At 45.9% G+C, this 20,232-nt stretch overlaps 1 protein-coding gene and 1 long non-coding RNA gene across 4 annotated transcripts; one reads left to right on the top strand and one right to left on the bottom strand.

Annotated features, from left to right (window-relative positions):
- Window positions 1-1,049: 1,049 nt before the first annotated feature.
- On the bottom strand, window positions 1,050-19,931 carry LOC140913066 (uncharacterized). Of its 3 annotated transcripts, none has more exons than XR_012159461.2 (5): window positions 19,402-19,931; window positions 10,813-14,319; window positions 6,831-9,708; window positions 5,855-5,982; window positions 1,050-1,222 (listed from the first exon to the last, which is right to left on the bottom strand). It is a non-coding gene; the product is annotated as an uncharacterized LOC140913066 (long non-coding RNA). The 3 variants fall into 3 exon arrangements; XR_012159462.2 differs by lacking the exon at window positions 1,050-1,222 and having other exon boundaries at window positions 5,523-5,982; window positions 10,813-11,075; window positions 14,133-14,319; XR_012159460.2 differs by lacking the exon at window positions 1,050-1,222 and having other exon boundaries at window positions 5,523-5,982.
- Window positions 7,198-17,240, top strand: PPP1R14D (protein phosphatase 1 regulatory inhibitor subunit 14D). The gene is made up of 4 exons (XM_073348755.2): window positions 7,198-7,672; window positions 11,681-11,776; window positions 14,381-14,413; window positions 16,941-17,240. The coding sequence occupies exons 1-4, from the start codon at window positions 7,490-7,492 to the stop codon at window positions 17,001-17,003; spliced, it is 375 nt and encodes a 124-aa protein (XP_073204856.1). The 5' UTR covers window positions 7,198-7,489; the 3' UTR covers window positions 17,004-17,240.
- Window positions 19,932-20,232: the final 301 nt, after the last annotated feature.

Here is a 20,232-nt window from a genome sequence, read left to right on the forward strand (position 1 = left end):
ATTTTAAACCTAACCAGTGTCCCATAAGTGACTTGCCACAAGATGTCAGAACATGTTAGTATTAGAGCTGAGTGGGTCTAATATTTATTTAATTTTCTTTCTTGGTATAGGAATTAGATACAATGCTACTGTCAGAAATATCTCAGTTATTATCTGCAAAAACACTAGAGTTTTCATTTGCCTAAGTAGCCCCTGGAATCATGGTTATAGTTGTGCTCCCTCCCCAAAACTGAAATGGCGCCCCTGTGGGCAGGCACACAATTTGTCCTCCCCACCCCATGCCTGGCCCCGTTGGCCTGACCGGAGCCTCCCCCCAAACATAGAAGTCAAACTACGCCTATGATTAGCCGCTGCTTCAGTTGTTCCCAGCCACACCAGCCAAGACGCTGTTAAATTTTAAAAGGAAAAATCTAAGACTCTTTTCCAAATGAAATGAGCAGGTAAGAATTTAGAACCAGGTCCTTAAAGGTATCTAGGGTCCTAACTTCCATTGAAATCAATAGGAATTAGGAGCCTAATACCTTTGAGGATCCGGCCTTGAGTGCTAAAATTTTTTGGTTGCTATGCTTCTCCCTCTCCCTGCCCTGCCCCCTTCATGCTCTTTATGGGAATAGGGGAAGCAAAAGGAATATTTTATAATCTGGCATCAAATTCATGTAATCAGCCTCCTTGGGAGATGGGGGTGGAGGGGAAGGAATCATCTGCAGGGTAACACTTGTGCCGCCTTATAAAAATATTATTGCAACAAACAGTCCTGGTACCGTGTAGTTTATCAGTAGATGGAGGCTGGCTCCTCTCTCCACACTTATCTGCCGGTAATTACTAGAGTCTGTTTATATTAGGAGCTGTATTTTGAAGAGGACATCCAGGGCACTCAGAGCTGGGGGTAGGTGTTCTTTTGCACAGAGCAGTATAAATCTGAATAGATAAATACAAGAAGGTGGAAAGTTCCCCCTTCCCTCTCTCTGCTGGGGTTGGAGGAGTTTATCTCCCCCAGAACTCCCCTTCCTGCCTTTTCACTGCCTGATGAAATGAGGACTTACCAGGTGAAAGAATCTGAAGTGGGAGCAACAGGAAAAGCTCGTGCTTGACTGGGGAATTTATAGGGCTCCCCGCTCTTCCCACCAGTAGGTACGTCAGTGCTGGCACCTCCTGAGAGGTGACTTGTGCAAGCTGGGAATCCCCTGGCTGCTCCCTTTCTTCTACAGAATCATCTGGAGCCCTGCCGGGAAAGAGCAGACCATGTCACCGCCTCTCCAGAGTCCAGGGGATATGGAACATCTCTCTCCCCCGCTGCTACTGTATGGGGGGGAGGGGGAGGAGACAGGAAGGGCAGCTGGGAGTACTATGATGTTGCCCCAAAACAGTTCCACATTCTTGGCATGCACACAGGTGCTCACACACATATGCACTCTCACCCCTTTGACTGGGGGCTTTCACACTCTTTTGCCCATGCCACATCATACCCCACAAGATGACAGGGTGCCACTTTACCATATGATGTTGATGTCAGCACCATACGGACACAACCATCTCAATGAGTAAACTCCTATCTTGCTCTACGTGAATCTCCATGTCATTGGCTGTGATCGTTTCTAAAGGAGGTGTGAGGCATATGTCCATCTCTCTCTCAAAAAGCCATTCCTCTCCCTTCAGGGATTTGAGGAGAAGAGACTGACCTGTTCTCTAGAAAGATGAGCTGGGGCCCTTTTGAATTATTCAGTGTGTGTATAACAGTTGTTAGCACTGACAGAAAGATACTGCAGCTTAGGTCACAGATGCAAGCTGTAGCTTCTGAGTTTCAAGAAAAGAGCAATGTAACTGTATCCTCCTCACAAACCTGGCTGCTTCAGGCCTGGATGTCACAACATCTTGGTGCCGTGACACAAATGTTGCACTTGGGGGGTCCTTTTGGAATGTGGGGCCTGACTGAGTTGACTGGACTTTCTACACACATGCCTAATGTCCCAATATGAAATGATATGTTAATGTTAATAATTAGCACTTTTCATCTGCTGAGATAAATACTAACTCCTCACAACATTGTAATGAGGGAGATCAGTAGTGTTGTTCCTAGTTTACAAATGGGGAAACTGAGGCACAGTGGTTAAAGTTAACATTTTCAATCTTAAATGCCTTAAATTGGGCACCTAAGTCCACAGTTAGGCATCTAAATAAAAGCATTTGCTAAGCATATACACATTCCAGAGGAGTCAATTCGCACTATGGTTGCTTAGCACCTCTGAAAAAATCAGGCCAGGTGACTAACTTTTCGGCAACCAATCATGAAAATTTTGCCTAAGCAATTTGCCCAAGGCCATGGAGGAAGTAAGCTGGGATGAAACTCAGGATATTCTGGCTTCTGATTTTGTTCTCAGACCATTCGATCACCAAGCCCTCCCTCCCATCAGCACGATAAATAGACCACTGAATGTTCTTCTGTCTCTCGAGTTCTGAGCCTCCTACATCATGAGGATAATACAGTACGGGAGGTGAGATGACAAACTTTACAAGTGGAAGTATGTCTAGGGATATATTGTTATCATCTTCTGAAAAAGGAGCTAATGATAAAAGAGGTATAGTCCATCGCACTGTAGTAAACTTACAGTAATAATATATCACAGTTGGGCTTGCAATCCTTTTACCTGGAAGGGGGATTAAAGGTCTGTGATATTTATAGCACTCTTCCATTTTACAAGGCCATGTCAGCTGCACAGACACACCCAAAATGGAGTAACTTTGATTACAGATACCAATCCACTGTGTCCCTTTCAGACACTGTAACATGTCCTTTTATTCATGTATGGCCCAGGAGCATTCTAATGTCCTTCCTCACCCGCCCAGAAACCTCATCTCAGCCTCTTCAATATGAGCAGATTAAAGTCTTGTCAACTGGATGACCTGACTTGGGCCCTATGTTGCAAAGAGGGATCCAACAGTTGTTGTTTGGTAGCCTATGCAGATGAAGTCAGGTGGGTCTCTGCCCTGATCGTAATGGACTTTGTCAATAGAAAAACCCACTACAAAAATTGGCACCAACTGGCACACTCAGTTCAGAGACCAAGCACTGGATAGACCAATGGAAACAGAACTAGTTCTTCAGGAGCGGAAGTTGTTTTTCTAGTCTAGGGGCATTGATGGGGCAATGTGGTGAAGCTTGCATTCCTGCTGCCTTGTTCTGGAGATAAATTCACTGTCCAGGAAACTTTGTTAATTCAGAGATAAGGTTAACTAGCAGTGCAGTGGCCCTAGAGCTGGTCAGAAAACAGAGGTTTTGTTCTGCAGGAAATTTCCCCGTTTCAAAATTGATTTTCATTCCACAACGGAACAAAAAGTCAGCTTTGGAAATGGGGAAGTTCCGTACAATGTTAATTTAGAAGCCTCAAAACATTTCATGTGGATGTTACATTGTTTCAACATTATCAGAATGAAACTATTTGACATTATCAACATGAAAAGTTTTGATCCTTCCAAGTGGAAATTTCTCATTCCAACATTAGGTGCAACTGACATGTGCCTGTAAAATGGAACAGGGCTGCAAATAGCTCAAATCTTTAACCCCCCTTCCAATAAAAGAAGGATTCCAAGCCAAACTTGAATATACTACTACTGGATGATTACTACACTCTAGTGGACTATCCGTCTTTTATCATTTGCTCTGAACTGGGTGGGGTATACTCGTCTTTTAAGGCCAGAAGGGGAAGTCTGGGAGCTACGGTTACCATGTTCCAGGAGTTCTGAAGCAGAGGATGCCCTAGGAAATGGCAGATGCAGGTACTGGGAGAGAGGAAATGATCCTGGTGTAATAGTGTTGCAGGGTGGGGTGGGGAGAAAGGAATCCAGGTGAGTGTCTCTTTAAGGGACAAGGAGCCTTGTAGTAGAGGGTGGGACAAGGCTCCTCCTTCCTCTCAACCAACCAGGACACGTTCCAGGAAGGAGGATAGCATATAATTTGCCTCTTCCCAGGGAGAAACATTAGCAGGGGAAGGACTGCTTGCCTGCTGACCTCTCCTGGCCCAAGCCAATGGGGTTTCCTGTGACTGTGGGGCCTATTTCTACTCCTCAGTCCATTCACGCATCCGGGCAGAGTTCCTTCGGGCGGTGTCTGCTGGCTCCCTTGACATCTTTGAGGAGCAGTGGGCGCTGTCCCGGGTTCTCTGCTCGGTGTCCCCATCCGGTTCCCTTCGTTTAGCCCTTCGTTTAGCCTGTGGATCCTCTCCTTAGGCTGGGGAGAGGTGCTTTAGCAGTGGACGGGCAGAAGCCCGCCCACTTCCTGGTTCCCAACAGGATCTCTCCAGGCCCAAGGAGAAAGGCCTGAGGTAATTTGACCATGCCTCCAAGTGGTGAGATTGGACCCCAGCAGACACAGCTGGGAGGACTTAGTTAGGAAGGTGGTGTTTGGAGTTTTGTTTGTTTGAAAGGCTTTTGCTGCCAGGCCAGCTGAAGCTGGGTAAGAGTAATGTAAAGGTCCCAGCTAAGAGAAGACACCTAGGGGTGCAGCCTGCAACAAGCTCTTTTCCTAAGGTGATGATATTATCTCCCTAGACATACATTGTCTTGTACACTATATCCAGCATTGTCCTATCTTAGTGACGTAGGAGGCTCAGAAAACAAGAGAGAGAAGAACATTTCCTGGGCTATTTAACATGGATTGGTGAGCTAATAATCTGAGAATAAGAGTGAAAGCCAGAAGCTACGGAGTTTCATCCCAGCTGATTTTCTCCATGGCCGTTGAGCAGTTTCTTGGGCCAAAATTTTAATCGGTGGTTGTCTAGTGTTAGGTACCTAAATAAAGGGCCTCAATTTTCAGAGATGCTGAGCAACCACATCTCCAACTGACTTTTGTGCTAGTGGTGGGTGCTCAGCACCTCAGCAAATCAGACCATTTTTTTAGGCATCTAAGTTTTAAAATGCTAGACTTAACCGAGTGCCTCAGTTTCTCCACTTGCATGCCAGGAGTAACACTACTGACCTCCCTCACAAAGGTGTTGTAAGGAGGAGTTAATACTTCTTTTTAAAGAGGAGAAGTGCTAAATTAATGTATAATTCGAAACTGGGCTATGAGGCTTGAGTAAAGAGTCCATTCAGGTCAGATCCAGGTCCTACTTTCCAAAGGGACCCCAGGGCACAATATTAGTGTCATGGAACCAAGATGTTGTCACACTGATGCAGGTCCTAAAGCAGACAGGTTTGAAAAACTGCTTATTATGTGAGCACTGCCTGTCCTGTGTACTCAGTGAGGCAGGTGTCCTTGATAACACTAGCAGGTGATCATGTAGTTGAAAACTGTGTCCTACTGCATATGCACCAGGGGACTGAATTCTGGCCCCTCCCAACTTCTGAGTGCTTGACTTTGCAACCTTATTAATGTTTGGGAGTTTTTCTCCATCAACTATTTATTATTTAGGAAGTCCTAACGTGTTTACATAATGTTCTTTTAATGTAGTTTTTGTATATGTATACACAACATTTATATACAATTCTTTTTATATAATAGAATGAAATTAATTGAAGTGAAAAAGTTGAAACAAAATGTTTTTACTTTAGCAAAACATTTCAACATTATAAAAACAAAAACAACAAAGTCAAAACAATTCACTTGGGCTTTCTCCCATTGAAATGCTTATCATAATCAACATGTTCCCTGGAAGTGTTTTGCTTCAGCTACATTTTCTGATGGGAAAAGTTTCTTCAAATTTTTCAATCAACTCTATTCAGACCCTTTTAGAATATTGGGTGCACCTACAGCTAAACCTGTGGAAAGACAGTAGAGTACAGAGCCGTGCAAATGTACAAATGACTTTTTTCTGGCTCATCATGTTAATTCAAACCACATTGTACAGCCAACATTTACCCTGAAGAAGTTTTTCCAGTATTGCTTCTCCAAAGGGGCAACAGCTGCTGGACAGCAGTTGAGATCAGTCCCAACCAGGCCCTGTTAGTTTGAGGAGTGACAGGAACTGAGTTTGAGCCCCAGGGATACTAAAAAAAAAAAAAAAAAAAAGTTATAAAAACCATAAAATGTTGATGTCAAACCATTTTTAAGGGTCTTGCGGGAACCCCTGGCTTAAATGCCTTCAAACTTGGACTAGTAACTCTAGCCAAGACCTCTATGAGGCCCAGTAATTTTCAAGACAATGTGAATAAACATGTGGATTTTAGAGCACTTAGAAAAATGGGCTAGACCAGAGGTGGGCAAACTAGAGCCTGCAGGCCACGTCCGGCCTGTGGGACCGTCCTGCCTGGCCCCTGAGCTCCTGACCTGGGAGGCTAGCCCCCAGCCCCTCCCCCACTGTCCCTCCTCCCTCCCCCGCCGCCGTGCAGGCAGTGCTCTGGGCAGCAGGACTGCCCACTCATGCAGGGCAGTGCTGCAGGGTGGCTGTGGCAGCCAGACATGCTGCTCTGAGCGGTATTGTAAGGAAGCCGGGGTTGTGGGGTTGGATAAGGGTCAGGGGGTCCCAGGGGGCAGTCAGGGGATGGGGAACAGGGAGTGGTTGGATAGGGCAGAGGTTCTGGGGGGGCAGTCAGGGGACAGGGAGCAGGGATGGTTGGATAGGGGTGGGGTCCCGGGGGCCAGTTAGGGGTAGGAGTCCGGGGAGGGGGTGGTCAGGGGACAAGGAGCAGGGGGGGTTGGATGGGTGGGGGGATTCTGAGGGGGGCAGTCAGGGGGCAGGAAGTGGGAGGGGATGGATAGGAGGCAGGGGCCAGGCTGTTTGGGGAAGCACAGCCTTCCCTACCCAGCCCTCCATACAGTTTTGCACCCCGATGTGGCCCTCAGGCCAAAAAGTTTGCCCAGCCCGGGCTAGACAGTAAAGTAGTCTCAGCCTTACAATGGTGTTACATCGTGCTATAACTCAGGACTTCTGTCTCCAGCAGAAGCTAATTCCACTGCTGAATTCAATTCTAAAAAAGAAAAACATAAGATATAGTGTTTCAGCATCAGCTATCCATATAGGAACTGGGGTAAGCGAAAGACATCAATGCCCTTTACACACTATAGGAGTCAATGTCCTAAGGAACTGTACATGAGGTATGTGCTCATGTACATACATATGTAGAGAAACGGTCATTTAAAACCTGCTTCTCCCACCTGCTGGAACAGGCTTGTATTAAATATTAACAAATTTTGTCCATCAGTTCCCTGGGCCTCTTTTAACAACAGATTTATTACAGCAGCTTTTCTCCCTCCCACATTGCTTTTGTCAGCATTGCCAGTTGTGAAACCTAAGATTCTCTTTCCCGTAACTCTGTCTGCACTGCCTCATTGCTTCTCTTGCTGAGCAGTTGCTCTCTTTCTCACTCCCTCACTGGGACCACTGATGCTGTCTACCTGCCTTTGGCCATTGTAAGCAGCTGGTACTGCTACTCACATTTGCCCAATGAAAATATATTAAAGGGGAGGGAAAAGAGAGTGAAACAAAAATACGAAGCCAGAGAGCCACTGCAGTAGGAGTGGAAGACAGAAGAGCAGGTGGAAGGGGTGATTAGCATGGCCAGTAAGTCCAGAGATTTGCCTCGAGTAACCTTCGAGGCTCCAGAGAAGCCTGGGGAGGAATCATCCCACAAGAAGCTGGGCAAGCTAACAATTAAGTACAACCGCAAAGACCTTCAACGCTGGCTAGACCTGGAGGAATGGATTGATGCCCAGTTGCAGGAGCTGTACCAATACCAGGTAAATAACCGGGGTGGATCCAACTTTCCTTCATTAGGTGTAGGGGAGCCTAGACCCTGTGGGCTATGAAATGTTATTTTTAATTTATTGGAGAACAACCCAGGTTGTGACGACTGGGGACTCTGTTCTCTAGCAAACTTCTTATCACATGCTAGAGCTCTCTCTCTAAGTGACACTGCTGTGTTAGCGCTCAAACTGTGGGTAATGGCATGTCTGTCAAGGGAGATAATGGGCACTACAGGCAGAGAGGAAAGGAAGGGGAAGTGGGGATTCAGGCATTGTGGGTAAATACTTTGTTTCCACACCTACAGGCCTCCAAAGTTCTCTCCCCAACATTTTCCACAGCAGCAATGTTACCTGGTGGAAGTGTATGTGAGCAGTCCTTTAGAACTCTTACCGCCCACCTGAGTTGGCAAAAGAAAATAAAGATCCAGGTGTTCTGGGCACATACCTATATAGATGGCAGTGTTTATCCTGAACTGTCTTGGAGCCATGGTACTTTTCTGGCTGTGTCATTTGGGGTTTAAACCAGGGATTTTTCATTGCCTTTGTACAAAAGTTTCCAGTACAGACTGAACACTGAAACATTAACCTGATGTCACTGAGTCCATTCATATTTTGTACTTTCGTGGTATGTTTGTTGGTAAATCTCAAAGTACTTTGACAAAATGGGTGAATATGTTTTAGTTTCCCTAAATGGGGATAATACTAGAGAAGTTACACAATTTGCCCTGATCCAAAGCCCATTGAACTTACTGGATCAGACCCCAAGTCACTAGCAGACACAGGAACAGAACCCAGCTCTCATGAGTCCCCTAACCAGTAGACCACTGTTGCCTTCAACAGGTGTGGATGGGTTTAACAATTTGTACAAAATAAGACGCACATCTTCACCCCACACTAAAAAATTTGGTTAACTCTTGGATTTTACAGTCTTCCATTTTTGAGCATTGTTGCAATTTCAGATAGGATTGGAAATGGACATGCCAAAATATCCCTCTGGTAATTTCTAGGATCACTTGCTTTTCTATCTGCACTGGAATTTATTAGGTAAACTATTCACTATTTGAAATGAGAAGACAGCTCCCCTTGTATTCACACCATCCACAAAAGACAACTGAAAGAAAAGAGTATATATAGGCACTCTGTTTTGCAGTATGTGTGACACCTCTAATAAGGAATGTCTGGTTTCCTGCATTATTATTCCTGTCTTTTTATTAAGAAAGGTTTTAATCTTCTTGAAGTTAGTAAAATGATTATTAGTTAGACTAGTAAAATGATCACTAGCTAGGCTAGATTATCATAATTATCCCTTCAGCCCTTAACTTCTATGAATTTCCATTTGAAATTCATTCATTTATTTTTGTTTATAAAATATTAATGGGAGCTCATCCCATGCTCTGGGTCCCCTTATAATACATTAAAATGCACAACAGCACATTCAGTGTAAGTACATTCAAATACACTGCCTAACCACACCCATCAGAAAATCTGAGTAACAGTATCCTGAATTGAGTCATCAATGCAATATTTATGAAAGGTACCAGATTGACGGCCCTGGTGAATGAAGTCTGTTTATCCATGGAATAGGTACAGCAGCAGTGCCAGCTCCCCTGCCAATGTTCCTGTCCTGGCTTTAGGGGACGGGACCATCTCTAGAGGTGATAGGTTAGTTCAGTATCCAGACCCTTTCCGTCCTGCTCCTCTCTGCTGAGATTGCCAACAAGAATGATGATTCTTTTTGATAATTTTTGTGATATGGGAACTGGACCAGGACCAACAGACATCAAATGGTAACCATTTTTGGTCATGACTCTCTACCAACCAGAGCTGGATCTAACCCAGCAACCTAGAGACAAAAGGCTCTTTAGTCCATTAGCCATCTAATTCCCCAGTACTGACCTTCCTAGCAAGTCTATCCCTAAAACTTACTCTGTTCTGTTTCCATTTGCCAGAGATGTGCCGATTGGTTCCTTCTTGATCATGTGGCCTGAAGAGATATTAAAGCTGGACACTTTTTGGCTTCACCCTATCATCTAAAATAAAAATGAAACACCCCCTATATATATATGTGGTTTTATTTTCTTTGGCTTTAGTCAAGTCTTTGTTCAATGCCTCTTTGGCATTCAAGACCAGCAGTTCCAGGCTCGTGTGACGATCACACCATGGGAAACATGGTCTATACACGTGCCCAGTAGGAACAGCAATGTAGAACAGGCAATGGCACCAAGATGTCACTGTGCTCATGTGACAAGATCAATGACATTTGATATCATTGGTCTCCTGAGAGCCAACGCCTATGGTGGAGAAAGATGAAAGGAACCCACTTCCATTCTAGAATATGTAGACCCTTTCCGTACCTTGTATTGGTGGGACTGGCAAAAGTGGAGAGATGGATGGGACTGACAGAGTATTTTTATGAGGGAGTTTGAGGTAACAGGGCACTACTGTAAGGAAGCTCACACCCTGGAGGATTACGTGGAGGAGACAACTCTAAGAAAGACAGAACAATTGTTGCTTCTTTAAAAGAGTAAGGTTTTTTGCTACTCAGAGGAACTAGTAACATTTAACGCACTTGTTTCAAAAAAATTCACAAGTGGCCTACCGGCAGTTCTTGGTGGTACCATGTGCGAGACCAAGGTGTGATTCCCTCTCAACTCTCACTATGCCGGGCCCACAAATGAGCATTTTTAAAGGAGCCATAAAGGCAATACTAAAGTCCCTTTTTCACCTATGATCTCCTGAGAGTTTGCATTATGTAATCAGAGTCTGAAATCATTAACATTGCTGGTGGGTCACCATGTCCAAAGGTACAGATTCAGAGACTTGTTTTCCTTTGATTACTGCAAAGTCTTAGCAGGAAGTAGGTAATTCTGGAAGGCGTTGCCAACTGACTGGGGCTGTGCTGCTGGCTCCTCTCCTGCACAGGAAATTCCCCAGAATTCAGACACGCATTTCAGGATCCATAATCTCAGGCTAAGCATCCAGACTTCCAACCCTAGTTCTGTCAGTTCTTGATACCTGGTCCAAACACACTTGGAAGTACCACAACACAGTATGTGCAAGTTTAGAGATTGTTGGCACCAGTACAGCATTTCTTGTAAATGTTTTATGAAGGATTTAAAAAAACAACAACCTACCTGACAAATCCTAGAATCACTTGGGTCTGAAGGAGTCTCTAGTGCACTTGGGTCTGAAGGAGTCTCTAGATCCCATTCCACTCCCAGCATCAAGGCAGAACTGTCTTTGTTAGCCCTGATAGTCTAGTCTTCAATAGCTCAACCAATGGCAATTCCACAACCTCGTTGGCAGCTTGTTCCATTGCTCTGAAGGTCCTAAGCATTATTCAGTTTCCTAATATATCTTTGAAGTCTAAGCATCAGGGTTGAAACAACCAGGCACCCTAGAATCACAGGTTCAGATTTTAGCAGGATCAAGTCAAACAGTCATATTGCTGCTCTGGGCAAACTGAGTGCTGCAGACTTTGTGCTTAGATCTTTCAAAGGAGAACTTAAAGAGTTTCATGCTGATGTGGCCCTTTGGGACCCAACTTCCCTGATGTTTTGGGAGGGCCTGATTGTTACTCATTCCATTTTGTAAAAGATGGTTTACCCCAACTGGGGTTCATCCTATTTCAGTTGCATTAGGTCTTTCCAGAAGGTCTTCTCACGATAGTACCATGCTCCTTGGGCAGGTATTCGGTGTTGTGGTGGGACTGTTTGACACCTCTGGGAGCTAAATCTGGAGGAGCTAAGAGATGTTGCTTGCGCCAAGCCACAGTCTGCATGTTGGGATGTGGTGCTGCTAGAGATAAGCCTGAATCAGAACCCTTGTTCTAAATACCCTAAAGTTTCAGGAAGATTCATATCTTAATCCAGTCTTTGCCACATGGGCTCATCTTTAACTAGAAATGAATTCTTCCCCCTCCCCCCAGGTCTCCACACAAAGTCCTCTTGAATGCTTGTCAGTTGACAGGACAGGTTTATTTACTATGTATTTCTGCTCCAGCTGCAGGAGGAAGAAGACACAGCAACCCCTGAACCAGAAATTGACATTGAAGATCTTCTAGAGGTCTCCAACGAGGAACAGAAATCAAAACTACAGGTCAGACAGATTGTCCGTTCCTATTTATATTAAATATGGGAGCTAAGACCCTGTGTACACTCGAAAATTGACCTATTACTGAAAATACAAGTCAACAGTAGGTCGCTCTGGATTGGCGTAAACGCTTATGTGGATGATACAAAACCATCAACTCCATTCCAGAAACCAGAATTAAGGGCTTCTTTACACTCAGCTTTTGCACTGATTTAATCAAAGTGGTAGAGAAAATGATTTAGTTCAATCCTAATGTGGTTGCCGTTATACTGATATAAATCACTTATACCTATATAGCCACATCCGCACTAAGGGGTTGCACCGATTGAACTAACTTGGGTTTTTTTTCTACCAAGTTAGTTAAATTGGTGCACAAACTGAGTGTAGAGCAGCCCTAAGACTCAAGTATGGCTGCACAGAAACTTATCAGTTCATTCCACCAGGTGTCAACTACACTATCTGTAATAGTTTGGAAAACAATTCTGTTCGTGTAAGGTAGAGAACTCATCACCCACGGCACCCCCTTGTGTCAGGGTGCAATGCTGCAAGGGTCATCATCTCCTGTGCCATCTGCCACTTGTCAGGTATTCCACAGCTCAGCCCTCTGGCCCAGTCACATGAAGCTCAGTCCCCTTCCGGGTTAAAAAAAAAACCCACCAAAAAGTCTTACAACAAGAGAGCCTTCAGCCACCTCTTGAGCTATTCCTCAGACTGTCCATTGGCTGAGTCTTTGGCCCCACCTGGGCTCAATATTCCTTCTGTTGGGCTTGCATACCCCTTCCTCAGGGGCTAGTAGGGGAAGAGAGGCCCCCTCTGTTCTGGCCCAAGGACCCTGTATTAAGAAGCTAGTTCTACTCCATCAGACATGCTGCAATTTCCCTGGGCAGCTTCCTACCTCCAAGCCACGTGTGCCGCTTCTCCACAGGTTGTATTTAACACAGCCTCCCTTTGGTTCCCAGGCCTCTCGCTTCTCCCTAGATCCTCCCAACTCCTCCTTTGCTGATTTATGAGCTTTTCTGCCCTTCTTGGGCTCCGCTAAAGTGTTTTTACTGACACTACCACTAGGCCTCTCCTCCACAGGAGCCTGACCTGCTCCTGCAGAGTTCTTCCTCTGTTCCTTCTGGTTTTAATAGGTTTCCCTCACTGCTGCCCTTCCTCAGGGACTCTGGCAATTTCCCCTAAGGCTCTTCCTGCTCCTTTTAGGCCTTTGCTCAGGGTTTCCCCCCAAAGTAACCTGTGCTTCCTATGGATCCTCCTCCCTGACTTCTTACCTGTTTAAGTCATCTCTCAGGGCTCCTACCCAGGAGAGCCAAAGCATGACCCCTACTTCTACCTACAGGGTAGTCCTGCCTTTTCTGCAGTCTCTCCCCTCGACTGAGTTCTTTGACTCTGTGTTGTCTTTTCCTAACCCTTTCACAGTTGGGATCACTAACTAGTCTCAAACTGCCTTATCATCATCAGGCGTGGAATAGCTGGTAGGTCACAGGCAAGGCTGAGCCTGGCTTATCTTAAAGGGCCAGCCAGCCTGTGAGTCCCATTCACACCCATTTGGGGGATCAATTGCTGACAACCATTGTCAGCAATAAGTCCCTATCCCATTGTACACAGGGCCAAAGTGTCCTATTTTTACGGCTTGTACACTTCTCCCATTTAATATGTGAACTGAACAATTCCTTATTCACGCTAACTGTCCCCAGTGATTTATTAGGGATGAGTGAGCTACTTCAGAAGTAACTCAAACTTTCACACAAAGTTTGAACTAAACCTATTCTGAGATTAGAAAAATGTTGGTTACCTTTTAATGCAGTGGTTCTCATTCTCTCAGAAGGCTCTGTACTTCTGTGTTCCTAGCAGCAGCCAATGCAGAAAGGCCAAAAACCCCAAATGGAATAGCTGTTCTTGAGATATTTCTTGCCAAGACAGAAGCCTAAAGTATCTTAAATCACATAAGATTATGAGGCCTGTTCTTATGGGGTTTTGCAGCCCAGTTTTGCAGATACTCAAGGCTGGGTTAAGCCTCCAAATGTTTATGAGTTGATCCAAAATAACTCCTGAGAGTTTCGCAGTAATACTTAGCTCCTATAGGGCTTGATACAAAGCCCATGGAAGTTAATGGAAAGAGTCATGCTGACTTCAGTGGGCTTTGGATCAGGGCCACGCAGTGTTCTTCAGATGTAGGTCTCAGAATGAAAGTATCATTACTAAAAACCATACTGGGAGCAGACTCTCTACACATCAGACAACGTACATACTGTGATAGCTTCTGGAGTCCGCTGGGGTGACACGATTAAAATACAGAACTGCTAACATGATCCAGTACTGTGGAACAGGAACAAAGTACAGAGCTCTACGTTGTACATACCAGTGTTTTGGTGACTGCGGGTCCTGGGATCTTCTGCAGCATTCAATGCAGAACAGCAGTGATGAGTATGGATCACGGAGTCCCTGAATGGTGTGGCATGATGCAGGTGATGGTGCTCTCAGGCTCTGGAACATCGTTGGATCGCTTAGCACGCTAGATATGGCAGCCTTACATACTCTTCTTGTAGCTTAAAAAGGAAAAACAAATAGACAAACTCCTAAGAAACTAACATGAGTTTTGCCTTGCAGGAAATTCTTCATGAGTGTTCCAGACCTACAGAGGTGAGTGAAGCATCGTCAGTGAGCATTCAGTCTCAGTCTCATACTGTTCTGTGGCAATTTGGCTTGGCTCCACCTGATTAAATAGCCAGTATGCTCTGCAGATAGTTGAAGTTTGAGTTACCACGCTTCTTTACTCTCAGGAGGGTTTTTTTAATATTTTATTCCACACCACTGTAAAAACTAATATAAATATATATGAGTGAATGTAGAGCAGTGACCAATGAGGTTAATGTCAGATGTGTGTTTCCTACAGTGTTCTCAGAATCTATTTCCTAGTTATAGAGACAAAGGAAAAATCAGAAGCAATAATGAGCTCTGAAAGAATAGACCAAGTAGGCAATGTAGTACTGTCAGTACATAATTGTAACTTGCCTCTGTAGTGTATCTCCATTGTATCTTGTCCAGTCCTTGTAAATGGCTGCACAAAGTTTAACATACAGAAAATAGGGCTGGCGAATGATTCACATAGAAATCAGACTTAACCAAACTAGTCTGCAGAAACCGAGCCAGAATCCGGCTAACTCAGGATTGGCAGGCAGCCCCGCCATCAAGGCTGACTGCGGGGCTCTGAGAGGCCATCTCCAAATCACAGGCAAGAGCACAAGGCTAATTGTGCCCACATGGATAACCAACAGCAGTTTGTGTAGTTCACTGGCTTAATGAATGTGATCATGTTGCTGCCCCCAGCAGCTATGACAGCCACCTAATAACTAACTGAATTCGTGTTTTCTTAGCCCAAGAGTCTGTGCTAAAGGTTTTTAGTTCAATGATCTCTGCTGATCCCGGTGTCTGTAATGCGTGCAGCCGTGGGTCCATTACACTCACATTTCAGGAGTCCATATACCAAACAAGCACATCGAGAAAAGTACCAGATACATGGGAAAGGGGCTGACTAAGTGCAAGCTTCATACGCCTAACTGCCACTTTAAGCACTACTGGCATTCACAAAACCATCATTCAGCTGCTGCCTAACTCCGTAGGCACCTACATTTCTGCCCGAGGGGATGCACAAAACTACCCAACCTGATTTGCTCCTTGCCTAATTCATGCCTAACCCCTGAAGGCTTTGCAATCTAGATCTTCTCCTGCCTGTTTTGCCTGTGGGGCCTGATCCTGTAGGCATGCTCAGAGCACAGGTAAGCCCCACAAAAGACAGCAAGGAGGAAGATAGGTGCTAGTGCCATCTCCCAATAGCTCAGTGATTAGTACGCTCACCCACAGTCTGGGAGGCCAGGGTTCAAATACCCCTCTGCAGGATTCAGATCAGCAAGTTGAACCCAGGTTGCATACCTTCCAGGAAAGTCCCCTGTGTGTTAAACAGCCACTGGGCCAGAGAGAGCGTAAGAATGACTCTGTTGGTTGGTTAGGTATCTCAGGGTGCTGGCCTCTGTGGATCCCTTTTTAAGGCACCTCAATCTCCTCATACAATGTATGGGAAGCCTGGGCACCTAACTCAGGGTTGTGAATTCCACCGGGCAGCAGGTCATCTAAAAGGCTGAGCAACGCCTAACACTCCCCTTGTGAATCTAACCTTACGATACAGTTTTGCAAATTCACCGGGAACATGCAGCAGTAGATTAAACTCAGCTCTGTGAAGTCAGGCCTCCAATACACCTGCATGATTTAAGCAGGAGACTTATCAGTCCACTGTGTGCACACTGGTTTCTGCAGAATGCAAAGACCATAGAGCGTTGTGTTAGATAGGGGAGGGGTTTAGGTTACCTGATCTATTTTGGTTGTTATGGAGAGGGTGGAATTTGTGCTACTTACAGTGGCGGCCATACAGAATGACCAGATGCCTTAGTTTTGAGGGATAGTCCTTGACAGTTTGGGTGAAACCTGGGTTTTTTCTGTTTCACTAGAACTGGTCAGGTAACTGCCCTTCCACCTGGTCAGCCCATCCTCACCCCCTGCTAATGTTTGTCCTCAAACACACACATGTGTTATTTCCCCCTCCCTACTTCCTCACTGAAGCGAGCCAGCTATTATGGGTCACAGTGTGGGATGCCCTGTAATCCACTCCATAGTAGTACGGCCAATTCAGCGAGGAAGCAGCAAGTATATTTTGGCCCAGCTATTGAGAGCAGCAGGACGTGGATGGGAGGTTGCAGTGGAAGTAGGGGACTCCATGCAAAAACAGTGTACCCTAATAGAGGCAGCTGTACTCTGAAGTTATCTAATGGTGGGAACAAACAGGCTCCATGGAGAGGACAGGGTGGGCTGCCTGGGAAAGAGAGACAAAGTGTGTGTGACCTCCCTGAAGAGAGTTGGAAGAGAGGGGAGGCTGGGGGATGGGAAAAAGGATTGGGCATTTTCTCCACTCTACCTGGCCCTCCCTCGCTGACAAAAATCTCACCCTCCCCTCTCCAAACAAAACGGCGGGACCTGTTCTGCACTCCAACGTTCTGGTCACTGGACCGCTGCTAAATATGAAGGGCAATAAGGGGGAATGCAGCAGGCGTGTGACTCTTAGAGCTGTGGCTGAGCACAATAAGCATTAAAGCCTTTTGACTGACTCTCATTCCAGGACTTCATTACGGAACTGCTCAGTCGACTGCAAGGTCTCAGGAAAATCCCTCAAAGGAAATGATCCTGTCCATCATGAGAGATACCCCCGTTCCATCCTGTATCGCTCACATGGCATTGGGTGGCTCCCTGGGACAGAGAATCAGATTCATGTTGGAAGATCATGTTACAGTTTTTCTAGGACTTGGTGTTCTGAGAAGAACCATCTTAGATACTTTCAGCATCCCATTCCAGCTTCATGTTTACAGGGAGGGGCTTGTGTGTGTATCTTGCTGATAATTAAAGAGCTGTTATGTTAGGGGAGAGGGCTGATCCCCTTCTTTTCTTTTTCATTCATTTTCTTTTTGAAGGAACCTCTCCTTTGGCTGAGGAAGCGTTGGACACAGCTCCCTTTGGAGCCCTTCATTGGCTGTTACCCAACCTTCACCAGGGACAGGGAGTTGCTATTTCACTGCTCCCAGCCCCTGCCTGTGAACAGACCTCCTGGTTCTAGGCCAGCACATGGACAAAGGTCCACTTCTTATATTTTTCAAGTCACTGTTTTTATTAATAATCCCTCCCTGGTGGAAAGCTGGGCAGAAAATACACTCCCTGGAGCTTTTCCTTCCATCCGACTGTATGTCCCTCAGGTTGATTAATATTTGTGGGGCATGGGACTTTTTAATGAGCTAGCAGCACCTCAAACGAATACGAGGACCTGCAAGGGATTTTTAAGAGACTGCACAGCTGCCTGTTGTGACAGGGTCAGGCCAGATGGCTACAGGAGAGTGATATAAGGCAGATATGTTAGCCCCAGGTTAAGCAGGTCCCTTTTTCCTGGGTAAGGTAACAGGTAAGGTTCCAGAACAATCAGAAACAATTAAGGCAGACAGTCTGATTAGAACACCTGCAGCCAATCAAGAAGCTGCTAGAATCAATTAAGGCAGGCTAATCAGGGCACCTGGGTTTAAAAAGGAACTCACTTCAGTTTGTGGCATGCGTGTGAGGAGCTGGAAGCAAGAGCTGCAAGAAGCTGAGAGTGAGGTGGTGTACTACTGGAAGACTGAGAAGCACAAGTGTTATCAGACATCAGGAGGAAGGTCCTGTGGTGAAGATAAAGAAGGTGTTGGGAGGAGGCCATGGGGAAGTAGCCCAGGGAGTTGTAGCTGTCACGCAGCTGTTACAGGAGCCACTGTAGACAGCTGCAATCCACAGGGCCCTGGGCTGGAACCCGGAGTAGAGGGCGGGCCTGGGTTCCCCCCTAACCTCCCAACTCCCTACTTGATACTGGAGGAGTTGAACTGGACTGTGGGTTCCACCAGAGGGGAAGGTCTCTGGCCTGTTCCCCGATCTACTAGGTGGATCAGCAGAGACTGCGGGGATTGTTCTTCTTCCTTTCCCCATGCTGGCCAGTGATGAGGCTGAGTGAACGGCGGATTTGAGCCATGAAAGTGGCCAAACTGAGGGCTGCCATGAACCTCTGAGGCGAGAAAATCTGCCAATAAGTGCAGCACCCACCAAGGCAGAGGAGGAACTTTGTCACACTGTGTAAGGGCATTTTGAAAGACGCTCCATTTGTAGATTAAAATGCTTAGAAATCCAGACCTGCTTATGATGTGAGGGTTTTTGTTCTGCATTCAAAGAGGAAATGCAGAGAGGGAAGAAAAATCTAATTAAAAGACTATCAACCCAGGGCTGGTTAAGTGCTCTCTTCGGGGGGGAGCATCTTGGAAACCATTCAGGAAGGGAGAGGTTCAGCAACCCAAAGGGGATGTAGGAGGCAGAGCCTTGTGTCTCTGTACCACCTCTTCTACGTGGAGCAGGAGTCGGACTCGTAAACCACATCCAGAGAGACAGTAACTTGGCAAGAATGGGGTGGAAATAAGATGGCAAATGAAAAAGGATCACTTAGACTCGGACAACTCCCACCAGGTAGAAGAGACTCTTGGTTCTCCCCCCAGCCCCACGCACCCACACACACTCTCCTAAACACAGAGGGGAAGCTAAGCCTCTGTGGGAGAGAAAGTCCCATGTCCCAATATGCTAGTGACCAGACTACTTGGTTTGTCACACAGTGTTCCGATTTGTCACACAGTGTTGCAAAAAGAGGGGCTAGCGCCTACAGTGCAAAGGAGCCCTGCAGTGTTAAGGCCAGTGCTTCTGACAGCTAACGATAGAAACCGCCTGAAAGTCGTGGGCCAGACGAGAAATCCCTACATGTTTTAAATCTTAATCAGTCCCCTGTCCTAGTTAATTACAGGGTGCGGACTGATACATTGGTCCCCTACCCTAGAGTTCAGAGCACACCACCAGGAGGGCAGAGAAAACGGCTGTTCCCTGGCTGAGATAAGCATGTGCCCCTGGATTGGTTGGCTGGTTTTTGCCTTCACACCCTTTTTGAAGCCGATGTGCCATATAGCCAGTCTTGGGAGACTTATCCCCCCCAAGTTCATCCCTAGCCCTATGGGTACTTCAAGCTTTACCTGCAGTGTGAGGATAGTGTGACTGTGCCACATTCTCTCTGCCAGCTGCATGCCCATCGGTGTGGCCATGTGGGAGTGGTGGGTAATGGGTCTGTCCTTCCTGTACCAGTGTTGGGACCTTGGCACATGCTTGGCAGGCCATCATCTGGCCTTGGCACATGGAATAATCTTGAAAACTTCCCTTCAAAGCTCAACTCTACAAATTAAATAAAAAGGAGGAGTTAAAATGCCGAAAAGATAAGAGATGATGCTGGGCCAGAGCCTTAGCTGGTGTAAATTGGCATAGCTGCCTTAAGCCAATAGATCTACACTGATTTACACCTGCTGAGGTTCTGACCTTTATCATTTCACTGCCACTCAGAGAGCAGGGCAAAAGCCAGCCCAGCCAAAGAGTTAATTAATCCACTGAGAGCTGATAAAAATGTTGGCAGTTTACCTGACAAAACAAATTATGATCTTTCTTGCCCAACACCTGTTTTACAAGATAGTCTGGTCTCTGCCAGGCCAGGACCTTAGTCAAATGTAGCGAAGGATCAAACTGAGGTGAAGGTGGAAGATCCAGTTTTCACAAGGGATCGGCAATGAGCTGAGCAGACTGAACTAGAGTTATGACATTCCCCAGAGGTTCACGTAGCTGCCATGGGAACAGAGATGTGCACTTGTGCAAGTCTTTGCTTGTATTCTACTGGCCCAATGGGTTCTGCTTGTTGAACCCTATTTGACTAGGGAGAACACAAAGGAGCTGAAATGTCTCTGCCCTTGCACCATCCTGGATGTTATCCTTATGGCTGGACTCACCCCCCACCCTGCCTTTACTCTGGGTGCCATGGA

The sequence above is a fragment of the Lepidochelys kempii genome, chromosome 6 (assembly GCF_965140285.1).
Source record: "Lepidochelys kempii isolate rLepKem1 chromosome 6, rLepKem1.hap1, whole genome shotgun sequence".
NCBI lineage: Eukaryota > Metazoa > Chordata > Testudines > Cheloniidae > Lepidochelys > Lepidochelys kempii.

Excerpts from the sequence above, each read along its gene's own strand:
- PPP1R14D (XM_073348755.2), top strand. The coding sequence starts at position 7,490 with ATGGCCAGTAAGTCCAGAGATTTGCCTCGAGTAACCTTCGAGGCTCCA. Across the intron at positions 7,673-11,680 it reads AGGAGCTGTACCAATACCAG|CTGCAGGAGGAAGAAGACAC; the intron begins GTAAATAACCGG and ends TTTCTGCTCCAG. Across the intron at positions 14,414-16,940 it reads AGTGTTCCAGACCTACAGAG|GACTTCATTACGGAACTGCT; the intron begins GTGAGTGAAGCA and ends CTCTCATTCCAG.